This window comes from Gallinula chloropus (assembly GCF_964237585.1).
Source record: "Gallinula chloropus genome assembly, chromosome: 9".
Classification (NCBI taxonomy): Eukaryota; Metazoa; Chordata; class Aves; order Gruiformes; family Rallidae; genus Gallinula; species Gallinula chloropus.
Window position 1 is genome coordinate 9,922,241 of NC_140094.1, and position 12,734 is coordinate 9,934,974.

At 42.8% G+C, this 12,734-nt stretch overlaps 1 protein-coding gene across 2 annotated transcripts in view; it reads left to right on the forward strand.

The window, feature by feature from the left end:
• The window catches only part of SH3GL3 (SH3 domain containing GRB2 like 3, endophilin A3), a gene marked incomplete at its 3' end in the record, with an annotated part of 48,352 nt that overhangs the window by 30,856 nt on the left and 4,762 nt on the right, over window positions 1–12,734 (forward strand). The window contains exons 2-8 of one of the 2 annotated variants that reach the window (XM_084268350.1): window positions 1,730–1,798; window positions 3,027–3,099; window positions 4,236–4,379; window positions 5,885–6,018; window positions 7,445–7,603; window positions 10,391–10,494; window positions 11,683–11,838. In XM_084268350.1, the coding sequence (XP_084124476.1) occupies window positions 1,730–1,798; window positions 3,027–3,099; window positions 4,236–4,379; window positions 5,885–6,018; window positions 7,445–7,603; window positions 10,391–10,494; window positions 11,683–11,838 (839 nt within the window). The remainder of the gene's footprint in view (window positions 1–1,729; window positions 1,799–3,026; window positions 3,100–4,235; window positions 4,380–5,884; window positions 6,019–7,444; window positions 7,604–10,390; window positions 10,495–11,682; window positions 11,839–12,734) is intronic. The other variant, XM_084268351.1, reaches the window with a different exon arrangement.

Below are 12,734 nucleotides of genomic sequence, written 5' to 3' on the forward strand. Positions count from 1 at the left end.
GAGAGGTCTCAGGAAACCGCAGATCTGCTCATTGCCTGCTGGAGAAAGAAAACATGTGTGAGGCTGTGGAAAATGGCATTGATTATTTTAGGAATAACGTTGCACAGAAAGGAGACAGAAGCTGCCAGTGTAAAGAAGCTGCATGATTTCTGCTGGGCCTCTTTTCCTGCAGCCTTTTCATCCACCTTTCTCCACCTGTGCTCAAAGACTTCTCCAATGTACCTGCAGAGACCGGGGCAGTGTCCCCTTCTATGCAGGGCCTGGGGTTGCCTCTCTGCTGTGATGCCTTGCAGCAGCAATGTGAGAACCCACAGGAGCTGGCTGGCACTTGGGCTTCTCCATCTCAGTTTTACCTGCTTTTGTGCCTGTTCTGTCAGTGCTGTGGAAGAGAAATAATCTTGACATGTTTGTGGGCTGCTTGGCGTATTAAGCATAAAGATTGTGAGTCCTAGTGCGAAGCCAATAGCAATAATTAGCAGTGCTGCTGTCTTTGAACTCACGTTTTCCCTTAAGCAGGCCTGTTCTGGCTGTGGGGTGGCAGTGATGTTGGTGTGAGGTCAGCCACCACTGACCTCCCAACTCTGCTTCAGCAGCTCATCGCTGTGTTTCATCAAGGCAGCGTGCTCCCCCACACCTCAGCCAAGAAGAGGGGACCATTGCACTATAATGGGCTGTGACCCATTTCCAGGTCTCCAAGGCCCTTTTAGTTCAGTGAGATGAATTCCCTTGTAGTTGGTTCTGAGGACGAACGAAAGGCTTTATTGGAGGCAGGTTTGGGGAACACCAGCAGTAACTGAACTGGGCCTGGGGTTTACACTGTCCTGTTAGAGATTCCGTGATAAAAGTCAATGAAAACAGAGCAATTCATAGTAGTTTTTCAGGAATTATCCTAGGAATTTATCTTTAATATTACTTGAATATGTGTTTCTTCACGTGTCAGTGCAGTGATGCTTTCAAAGGCAGTTTTGCCCTGGGTGAGGATCTGGCTTGCTTTGCACTCTGTTGCAGGGAGGTACCGTGTCCTGCAAGAAGAAGATGATAGCTGAGTTTTGCTTGAGTGCTGATTCCTAGCCCTGATTTACGCAGTGAGAACCGAACTCGGGCCTAACAGCCTGGAGTTGTTACACAGAAGCCAGATAGCGTTTCAGCCATCCTCAGGCTTATTGGAATCCTCTATTTAAAACCGATGCTTTGAGTGTTTGACAGATCTCTGGCAGTTTTGCTTTCAGCATCACAAAGATGCTCAGTCACACAGGTGGGTCACAGGGTGGCCTTTTCCATGAGGTTGTTCCTCCTCCTGCTGAACTGGGCACAACTCCCAGCAGCGGGGATGGGAGTTGTGTCCCTGGACTGTCAGCATACAGGATCAGAAGGTTCTGAGGAGGGCAGAGCTGGAGAGGTGTATGTGGGGGTTACTCTGGATTTCCCTGCAGTCAGAGTCCTCCCTACACCTGAAGTCTGCAGGGTAGGCCGTGCCTGTAGAGTGCAAACTGTTTAAGCACGATGAACAATTTTTGCTTTGCATGCTGTCAATTCATACTGGGTATCTTTGTCTCTATCACAACCAGTGCTTCACTTCCAAGACTAAGGTTGTTCTACTCTTACGCCACTGCCTCAAATGGTTGCTGCATATTTTCGAATGTGGAGTGGATTCCTGTCATTCTGAGATATTTCTTTTGCCATTAATTAATCATGCAAAAATTTTTTTCTTAAATTTATCTTTTTACAGTTGTTCAGTGAAAAAATAAGTGGAGCAGAAGGAACGAAGCTAGATGAAGATTTTCAGGAGATGGAAAGGGTAAGGAAGGCAACCTGGTTTTCACTGTTAACCTGTTTACAGAATGAAGAGTGGTTCACATTTCAAGTGATAGAATGGTATTGTGGATTTACTGGGGGGAACACCCCACCATGTGCTGGCAAACAGAAATAGATAAGGGCATATTTATCCTTGAGCCATTTCAGCTCAGGGAAGGGAGAGGAGCCATCCCCAAAGGCTGCCTGAGCGGGAGAAGCAGGTTCCACCAACCCCTCTTGACAGTGACAAGCAACTCCTCTGAGGATGGTGCAGAGCATCAGGATGCTTCCTCCTCTGTGGGAAATTGGGGAGTGAAGTCTTTAGTGTTTAGTCTTCACAGAGTCTCCCCAGCTGCTATTATTCATGATACAATTTAACTACTAGGGTCAGATTTTTCTCTCGATACAGAATTATATTTCTTAGTTTAAATCCATGTTTGGACATCTACATGAGTTGTGGAAGTTGACATCTCTGCTATTCACTTATTAGCTGTGTTGCAAATCAAACAATGTTGCTGCCACTTCCTGCTTTTTTCAGCTTTTATATGACTTTTTAATTGCTCTTGTCTTTCTGTGTATTTTTTAATGTTCATAGTAGACCTAGGTCACAGCTTTTATTTTTGGCAGATGGAGAAAAAATATCCTGCTTGAGTTCTTTTTTTTTCCCCCAACATGCACTTTTGAATTTATGATCTAAATGGTTTTCTAGATTTCAGTTTCTTTGGCTACATAACAATAATTGCCTTTTTCTGCATTATAAGGGGAAAAATAACGTGCAGGTCCTAAGGGAGGAAAAGAGAAACAAACCAGAAGTACTATTTTTATAGCATTTTAGAAACTATTAAATGGGAAGACAGTGCAAACTACTGTTTTAAATGGCCCTGACCCCAAGATTGTGAGGGATGTGTTCAGACTTTTCCACCTGTGGAGAGAAGCAATCTTGGTAGGAAAATTGTAGTCTACAATGTGTAAGCAATACTCAAGACTAATGGGCTGGAAAGGCAAGCCCACGTTTCGATAGAAACCTTCTCTCCTTCCCAGGACTACTTGCCCGTTAATATGTTTTTGGTAAGTCCTGTCATAGCTGTGACATGGCTATTTGTTTCAAGCTACAATATTTGCTTTAGTTTCAATAGTATTTCATAATCAGAATGGTAAATTATATCTAATGGAATGACAATTTTTCTAGTAATCAATTTCCTTTTGCCAACTGCGTTACTTTTCTTTTTCAGAAAATTGATGTTACCAATAAAGCTGTAGCAGAGCTGCTGTCAAAATCCACAGAGTATCTTCAGCCAAATCCAGGTAGGATAGGAACAAGAGGTGTTGGATTTTGCTGAACATTGTCTTCTTCCTTGGAAATTCATCCTAGGTAAATAAAAGCTAACTAGGTCAGCAATGTGAGGCTTCTGTGTGTCCTGGAGACCTCTACCTGTGTGCAGTGAACAACGATGGAGTTTGTATGTGGTAAGTCTGGACACTGCTAGGTCTCAGTGGTTTTTGGATCATTTGCTAACAGAGGTTTTTCAAATCTTGTTTTAAGAAATAAGAAAGGAGACATGTTTACACTTGCAGTCACTCAGAAAGTTTGTTATGACCTTGATTCTCAGTCCAAACCAGCAGTTGGAAGAACCTTCATTCTTTGAGAGCTGGCTGGCTGAATTCCTGCTGAGTCATCTACACCAGTGCCTTCAGAGAGAGCTGCCTCTTGTGGGTAACTTAAGAGGTGCACACCCCTGAAGAAGTTTAATGGGTTATGTCTGCATAAGGATAGTAGGATCCAGACCTTTACCAAGGCCCAGCCTGTGTGTTCAGGAATGCCTGGCCCATGGCTACTACTCTGTTGAAGAAGCTGTTGAGTGATAACAGTAAGGAGCAGATTGGAAAAACTCTCCAAGAGTAAACACATGGTTTTGGCATGATGTGTGCACTGTAAAGGTAATTTAATTGGTATGTACCAGGCCACTCTGCAGAATAAATTTCTACTGTCTTGAGTACTGGAACAAAAGAAAAAAAGAGGGAGGAGTAAGTTCTGCAAAGCTCTCACAAGCGAGAGATGGAGAGAGAGAGCGTGAAGTTGGCTTTGGTGGTGCTTGTATCTGTTCTGAGTTTGTTTCTGCACAGTTTCTAATCAAGTTGTTCACAAGCAAGAATATTTGAAGGAATGTGAGTATTGGTGAAGATCCTCAGAAGATGACAAGCACTCCCCCTATATATCTGCCTGGAGAAATGATGCTTATTCACTTGAGAATAAAAGTTTTGCATGACCCATATCGTTGAGTGGAATCTTATTTCAATTTTTGGCTATGAAGTACTGACAACAGAAACTAATGGATCTAAAGACCAGCTTAGAGACTTGCCTAATGACGTTGCTTGTTAAATGATTTATTGCTTTCAGAGTGATTCGATAACTTCTGTTCTTTTTTTAATGCCCTCCCTAGCATACCGAGCCAGGCTGGGAATGCTGAACACTATGTCAAAGATCAGAGGACAAGTTAAAACCACAGGCTATCCCCAGACAGAGGGACTCCTAGGAGACTGCATGATACGGTATGGCAGAGAGCTTGGCGATGATTCTATGTTTGGTGAGTTTGTGCATCTCCTCTGGGAACATTTCAGCGTAAAGTTCTTTGCAGAATGTTACTCAGTGATGTAACCCCAGTAAATAGCTGCTGCAGGTAAGAAGGAATATTAAGTACAGTGCTCAGGGGGTAATTGATACAATTAACAAAGCACGATGCTTCTGCCTATTTGCCCACCCTGTTGCAGTTGGCCTTGGTAATACTGTTACTGATGTTGTCTGACAACTCCTGTTATTACCATGACCATTGCAGTTTCTGAGTTGCTAAACCTTGAGGGGGATTCTTAGATGCACTCTCTTACTTTTAAACTTTAGAAAAAAATGGTTACCCTATATTTAAGAAGTATTGAAGGGCAAAACTTACAGAAAAATAAAGAGTAACTGATTTTAGAAATCAGTATTATTTTATAATTATCTGGTGTTTCTGTGCTTTGGAGCAGTGCCTCTTAAACATGCATTTTCGTGTTTTCATGAAAATGAACTCTAGCCTGGCCATGCTGCAGTTCTGTGAGGGATCCATTCTTAACTACCTGTTTCCTCTCAAGACACACTGGTACTTCACAGCCAGAACCTTGATCTTGGCCTTGCCTGCTGGGCCTGCACAGGGTGGGGTGCTGGTGGGAATGAAGCTGAAGCAGCGTCACAGAGCTGCTTGGTGGCTGCTGGTTGATGTGGCTGGGGTTGAGAGACCCAAGGAGAAACACATGAGAAAAGAAGAATCCTGGTTTGGAGAAAGAGAGGACTAGAGCTAGGAGAGTCTTGACAGGCTGGGACTGTGTGCAGAAGCCAGTACAGCTCTGGCTGGCTTTGTAATGCCACTTTGTAATGCTACTTTGGACCTTGAGTCCAAGTAGGTGCTGCTTAGGCAGAGGTGCTGCAGAAAGCCAAAGACTCATTTATTCTCCTCACGAAGAGTGAAGTGGCACAGCACATCTGTGAGATGGATGTATTCATGTTTTTCAATGGCAACAGGGATGCTAAATGAAATGAGAGAAGGGAAAAACCATTTCAAACATTGTTCTGCTTGATCATACATGCTTAATAAAGTATATGGCTATGTTCAATAAGTGGCTTCAAAGAAGCAGCAACAATTTTGACCAAAAGGATGTTTGAAAAACAATCCTGCTGTATATGAGGAAGCTCTAAAACATGACTGTGTGATTTGAGTTACTAACTTTTTGTGTATTTAATAACATCACTAAAGTTGTACAAATCAGCTTGGTTTGCGGCTCTCAACATGGAGGAGGATTTTAACCAATGCAAATGCAGTAGAGAAAGTTGTATTAATTTTTTCCCTGATGCTCTTCAGGGGAAAAAAGTATATTTCAGAATAAAAATTGTCCAGTTTTCTCTAGGGGACAAGCAAGGGCATTGCTGACATTATTTTTTTTTTTACTCTTTGAGGTCCTGTGGCAGATGCAAGGATACCTATTGGAAATAGCTGTTTCATAAGACAGATTTTGTGATTTTACATATATTGAGCTATAAGTAGCCTGTTCTTTACCATAGGCCTTGCATTACTGGATGCTGGGGAGAGCATGAAGCAAATGGCAGAGGTGAAGGACTCGCTTGATATTAATGTCAAACAAAATTTTATTGATCCTCTACAGTTATTGCAGGACAAAGATTTAAAAGAGATTGGGGTAAGTGTTCCAAGGTAAAGCTTCCCTTATCAATAATCAGAGTCAATCAAACTCTGGTTCCCAGAGATATTTTTCTTGAAATCAATAAGGTAAATAAATGTCACTGCATTTAAGTTTGTGTCTCTAGCAAAACGGTGATGGAACCTGCTGAACATCAATGCCTGGCCATTTCTCACTTGTCTAACTTCCTCGATTTGCTGCATTGCTTGCACATTCAGTGCAAGAAGGATGGTGAAAAAAATTATGTTCTGTATTTTTCTGCTATTTTATTTTAACTGTGAATTTTATTAATTCTTATGAACATGTAGTGGGCTATGATTTACTGAGACTGATTATCCTACTTTGCCATCTCTGTCAGCCTAAAGCTGTTTATACCAGAGAACGAATATAACTGCTGAAAAAGGCTATTCAGGGCAGTCACAGAAAGATCTGAAAAGTGCCATAAAATGCTGAAGTGCCATATGCCACTTCAGAAAAAAAAAGACAAGAAGCTGAGAAACACATTTTTCACCTCTAGAGTTAAGTTTTTCAGTGCTTTTGTTTGCAATGTGACAATTCAAAGAAAGCCAGGCAGTGTCTGTCTGAGTCTGTTGATTCCAATAGATTTGGGTAATGAGCAAGTTAAAACCCTGATGAAATGCAGAAATGAAAGTTCTTTTATTTGTTTACACATGAATGGATGTGGGAAGCATAGCAAAAAGACAGTCAGAATGTCTCGATGTCTGTAGCTGTCTGCTGTGATACATAACTGCTTTCAGTTGTAGTTCTGAACTGATGAAAAGCAATTGTTTGGCATTGGCTTTAATGAGGGTTTTGTACTGTCACTTAGAGTCTCTTCTGTAAGTCTGCCAGTCCCGTGCTTTCAGCAGTGGAAGAGCTGGTGTAGTTACATTAGATACAAGTGTCAAGTTGACACCTAACAAAGAAAGCAAGAATACAAGATGTGATGGAGTACTGTTTATGGGATGAGAGGAGATAAAAAAACCCCCTTTAACTTTTAGCTGTTGTATTTCAAATAATTCTAGAGGGAAAATTGAATTAGAAGTAAAACACAGGGACATACACAAATTTAGTTTGGATCCTGCTTCTCTTTTAGGCAACCTGAGGTGCTGCACACTTAGTGATGTTCATGAGTTGGATGCCCAAGTTTAGCAAATCAAGGAAGCCAGTTCCCCAAGTGTTAACAAGTGGGTTTTCTTTTTTTTTTTTGAACGTCTATACAGGATAATATTTCATTCCTGTATGCTGTCCTAGACTTACCTGATGCTGCCTTAGATCAAAGGGATGGACTGGATAATCTCTGAGCCTTGCATATCTTCAATTCTGCATATATTTGCATCCATAACTGAAATTTCCTTAAATCACAGCCTGTTTGTTTGGGCATGTCCTTTTGGGACCTTCTCACAAATGTTCTGTTTTATTTTAGCATCATTTGAAGAAACTAGAAGGACGCCGTTTGGATTATGATTATAAAAAGAAGCGCCTTGGGAAGATCCCAGATGAAGAAGTTAAACAAGCAGTAGAAAAATTCGAAGAGTCAAAGGAACTGGCTGAGAGAAGCATGTTCAATTTCTTAGAAAATGATGTAAGTCTGTCCTGCATTTTTGTTTGCTGCAGTATACCCAGGAGGGCAACGTGTGTGGGATTAGATAAAGCCCGTCCCCTCCTGTGTAGAGGTAAGGTGTAAAAGCAGAGAGTGTGCCTCTAATCTCCTGTCAGAGGGGAACACAGTGCACAGCCATAAATGGGAGAGCTCAAGCATTCAGGAATTTCTTCCTGAAGAAGTGGCTCAGACAGGATTGTCACAGAGGTCTTAAATAGTTTTATAATCTATGAGCAGTGAACTATCTGAGAGCAGAATGCACGGAGAAGGTTGGGAGATGAACACTCACAGACCTGCTGCTGAAACTATGAGCAACAGTGTGTAACTGCCCTTCCCCCCCCCCCCCCCCCAAACTGGAGCTCACTTACAGTCAAACTTTTGCTGCTCAGTTCAACTCTCCAAATTATTTTACCTCTGAAAATAATTATTATTACTATTTGGCTCTGGAAATTACTCCATAGAGTTTGTTCATGGCTTGGGCTCAGGTAGCTCAGAGTCCAAGTCCATCATGAAATTATGTTTGAACACAGAGCAGCTGCAGTCAGTCAGGATGTTCCTCTCTTCTCTCCACACAGAGGAATGGCAGGATGTGCTTTCTCCCATGTCATCAGGGGACTGTAGGAAAAGAGAACAGGGCCATTGGGCCTATTCCAAAGCTTTCTCCTCTCCTGTAGATGCAGCATCACAGAGAATACACTTGGAAAGCCAGAAATGTACTGTCTTCTGTGAGCAAACTGCAACATGGAGGAGCTGTTAAGTGGGAATATTTAACTACACCTGTGTACTAGCCAGTTACAAACTAGCCTGTAGCTCCTCAACTGTTTCTGAGTGGGACACATTTGGTATGGCCGTGTGTAGGTCAGTAAGTCTCTCTCTGCTTTACCAATCCAAGTTATATGAGGGCAGCAAAAATTGTAACATCCCATCAACAGCTTCAGCATGCTGATCCCTACAGGCTCTACCAAGTGCCTGTGTTACAATTCTGCCTTGCCTAAACATCTGAGAACAGTTGCAGATACTCAGTATCGTTAGTTCAAGCCCCAGGCTGGGGATAAAACCATGCATGGATTACAATGGTTTAGCTGGGCCACTGGAGGACTGGTGGGTTATACTTTCTGCTATAACTAATTGTGTCTTTGGGAAGGGCTGCACTTGCTGTCCCTTTGAGGTTTTTCACACATGCTTTCTATTGTTTCTATTTAAATTAAGTCTGTGCTCCATCCCCTCCATTTTCCATGCTGACACTGTCTGTCTGTCCTTCTCAAACATCTCATTGCAGCCTTGTTGTCTAACCCCAGACTGACTCACTGGGTTTGCAGAGATCTTAACTGCAATCGCTTCCTTCCCATCTTTTCCAGTCCCCCAATGTCTCCCTTTCTTGCTCTCCTTGCCCTGTAATTCCTGTTCTCTGAGCTCTGGTTCCCAGCCATCTTGCCAGGTGCCTTTCCCAGAGTCAGTCTCATCCACATCTTTCTCAGGTTTTGCACAGCTAGTTCCAGACCTCCCACATAGACACTGTTGTGAGCATTTCTTATCAGATCCATCTTCCTGCCTTTCCCTCTCGGCTGGTCCCAGGCTTCTATTGCTAAGTGGCTTTTAGTCCATCAAGTTTCTCTGGCTCTTTCCCAGTCTTTCTCTCTCTCTTCTCCTAATCCACAGTTCTGTATCCCTCCTGGCTCTTAGTCATCTTGTTTGGACAGCCCTTGTCTATCCATTTTCTCTGACCACCCCATCCAAACCCCTGGTGCTTTGTGAGTTGTCCTCAGCTGGTTTACATTACTGTTTTCTGACCGTGATGGAACTGTATCAGCTGTTGGTTTGGGTCTGTGCATTTCACTCTGTATGCTGTGTGACAATGTTTGGCTCTTCTGAAGTCCAGGCAGAATTTCTAATAATCTTTTTAACCGAGTCAAAGCAGACAGAGCAAAGCACAGAATTGCCATGGGTCCATACAACGTTTGCAGCCAGTTTACTCAGATACCTTCTTGTGATCCAAGATCTGAATAAATCCTAATGGAATGGAAACATGTCAGATTTCTTGGGGTCTGTCTTCTTAATGTTGTCTTAAAGGAAGAGGACAAGTAAATATCTGTTACTGCTCCAACTCCAGTACAGCTTGAACTTTTCAGTGTGTGTTAGGGGAATGAGATTCTTTGTTACCTCATGAATAAATATATTTTGAATTTTCTTTCTCCTTCACATTCTTCCTTTCCTCAGCATTCATATTTTTGACTGATTGGCTGATACTTTGCAAATCCAAGTAGATAAATCATGTTTCATTTATTGGTTTATAAATGCTGCCATCTAGTGAGTTAAGTCCAGATCATTTTGGACCTGTAGTTTGTAAACATTGCTAATAAACACTAATGGGTCTGAGTCATAAGCTGTCAGGGTGTAATTTCTTCCAACATTGCTGATCAGAAAAGCCCCTCTTTCACCTGCTAAGGGGTCACGTCCTTTTAACTGGTTGAGGCTTGGGTGTTGACACACAGCTGGCTTGGAAGTTGAAAGCAGAAGGGATTTGCACATTGTGAAAGGAAATGACTTAAGGACCCAGCCCTGAGTTAGCGAACTAGAAGTTACACCTCAGTTTTGTTCCCTTTCCAACTGGCAATTTCTTTGATAGAATCACACATGCTCTTTTTCAATTGCCTCCACAAGGTATTGTGGACTTTTGAGATACCAGGTCTGGTTTTAATGATCTGTTGTTTATCCTTCAGCTGAATGTATTGCAGGCTCCTTTCAACTATTTTCTCCTCTATATTTCAGGTAGAACAAGTTAGCCAGTTGGCTGTGTTTGTAGAAGCAGCACTAGATTACCATAAACAATCCACAGAAATTTTGGAGGATCTGCAGAGCAAGCTGCAAAACCGGTAAGGCTGAACCCATCCGAAAATTCCAAGCCCCTTTTGCAGCTGAGATGTGTGAATGTGAGAAGGCACTGAAGCCACAGATCTCGTAGCACCATCTCACAGATGCAGGCTTGCTGTGCTCTGTGCCTTACTGCACTTCACTGCTTTAAGCTGTTGCCACCTGGCCAACCTCTTGCTGTGCTGGGAGCCTTTAATGTAGCGCTGGACCTGCCCAGAAAGCCTGGAGCGTGTGCAGAATCTCTCACTCACGTCTGCAGAGGTTAATCAGGAGTTTGTTTGTAGGTTTATCTACACTTGCATGCTTCTGAGGCTTTGCTCAGAAGTTGGCCTGTTTTCATTAAAATTGAGGGGTATAACAAATTCTGCAGCAGAGTGAGGAAATAGCCAGCTGGCTACAACCACAGCTGTGGTGTAATGTGCTTATGAAAGGCCCGGATAGTTTGTGTCATCCTGCTCAAAGAAAAAATAATGCTGCTGTCCTTTGTTTGTTACATGTCACTCAAAGAACCATCAGAGAACAGGAGACCTCAGTGACTGGAGTATCACTGTAGTACAGGGTAACGCTGCAGTCACAGAGCAGAGGTTGGGGGCTTTCCTGGGGGTGTTGTGGTAGCTGTGTTAGCGTAAGGGTGGCCCTGTCTGTAGGCACCCTGCACCATCCCAGCTGGAGGGGCTGGCAAGACAGGGAGCTCTCAGCTGGGCCACATGCACGTACAGGAAGAGGTATTGAGGCAGTTGTGCTGACTGAACAGTTGTTTCCCGCCTTCCCTAATAAAAAGGCAGCGTGTGAGACACAGTCCCTGGGCCTCTGTCCTGGCTGGGTTTCTGCATATGTCATTTGCAGTTGAGCTTTCCAGGGAGCTTGTTCCTAGAACTTCTGCTGAACTCAGTGGCAGCTGTGGATGCTCAGCACTTCTCAAGCTCAGGCTGTTAAGCTTTATGCCTTTGTCAGCAGGACCAAAGTATTAAATAAAACAGGGACTTGCTGACATTCAAATACTGCATGAGAATTGAGCAGTTTTTAGTGAAAAAACCTGCCCTCCTTCCTCCCTCATCCCCCCCAAAAAAAGCCTAAAACCAAAACCAGCAGAAGGTTTTTTTCCACCAAAGTGCTGAAGCTGAGTGGAAGCTCCCTAAGTATTTCTTCCTCCAAGTACATCTCTTGCCACTCTTCTCTCTGTGTTTCAGAATAAATGTAGCATCTAGTCGGCCTAAACGTGAATTTAAGCCAAAGCCTGTAATAACTACAACTCTGGAAGTTGGTGATAATCAGCAGCACAATGGGATTGCCTATAGCTCTTCCATTAAATCTTCAGGTAAGTCTGTGGCTGCAGAATCAGCATGGTGATAGATACTTTGCCAGATTGTTGCTTGAGGTATTTTTTGTCCTGTGAGAACGACAGATCCATGAAGCATCAGTATCCATGTGTCTGATCCCAGTTTGTTTGCCAGATTTGGAAATGGAATTGTGAAGCAGGGCTTCTCTCACCTATTTGAGATTGAAGTGGGGCATTCTGCTTGGCCTTCTGGGTTCTCGGCGTTGCCACTGGCGGTGGGAGGAGGGAGAGGCATGTGCGGAAGACAGATGCCTGTGGTGGGTGTGTTAGAACATGGTCTGGAATATCTCCAGATGCTAATTTCTTTCCACAGTCTGAGACCATAAATGATGGGTACAGGATCTTAAATATTAGACATGTAAAATTCAGAGCAATGACTCCCACCCTTGTTGATTATATTAATGTATTTTACTGTCCCTTGAAGTAGCCACCAAAGTGTGTGCATTTATGAAGTACGTAGGTACCTCTTGGAGTAGGATCCCTTCCTTTGAGTAGGTCCTGATTCCACAGGAAAAAAAGCAACAGTTGAAAGCCCTTGCAAGATGTGTGAATGATAATAATGGGTAGGATTACACTACTCATTGAAATAGCTTTTCCACATCTTAGGGCAAAATAATTTTACTCGTATCTCCTTAAAGGCCACAGAAGTGATGAGAGAAGACCAATTAAAAATGCAACACAACAAACAAAAGCCAATTAAAACCACAAAAGACAATATACAAAGAAAAGAGGTTATAAAGGCAACATTTTTTCCATAAACATTATTTGCAAGGAAAATCGAGGGGAAGCAGTGAGCCAAAGGCTCCCTTCTCTGCCTGGCATGGCATCTAGGATCTTTTTCTGAAGCTTTTTCTTTTTCTCCTCAGTCTCCAATTTCTTCTTGCCTCCAGTATGTTCTTTTTT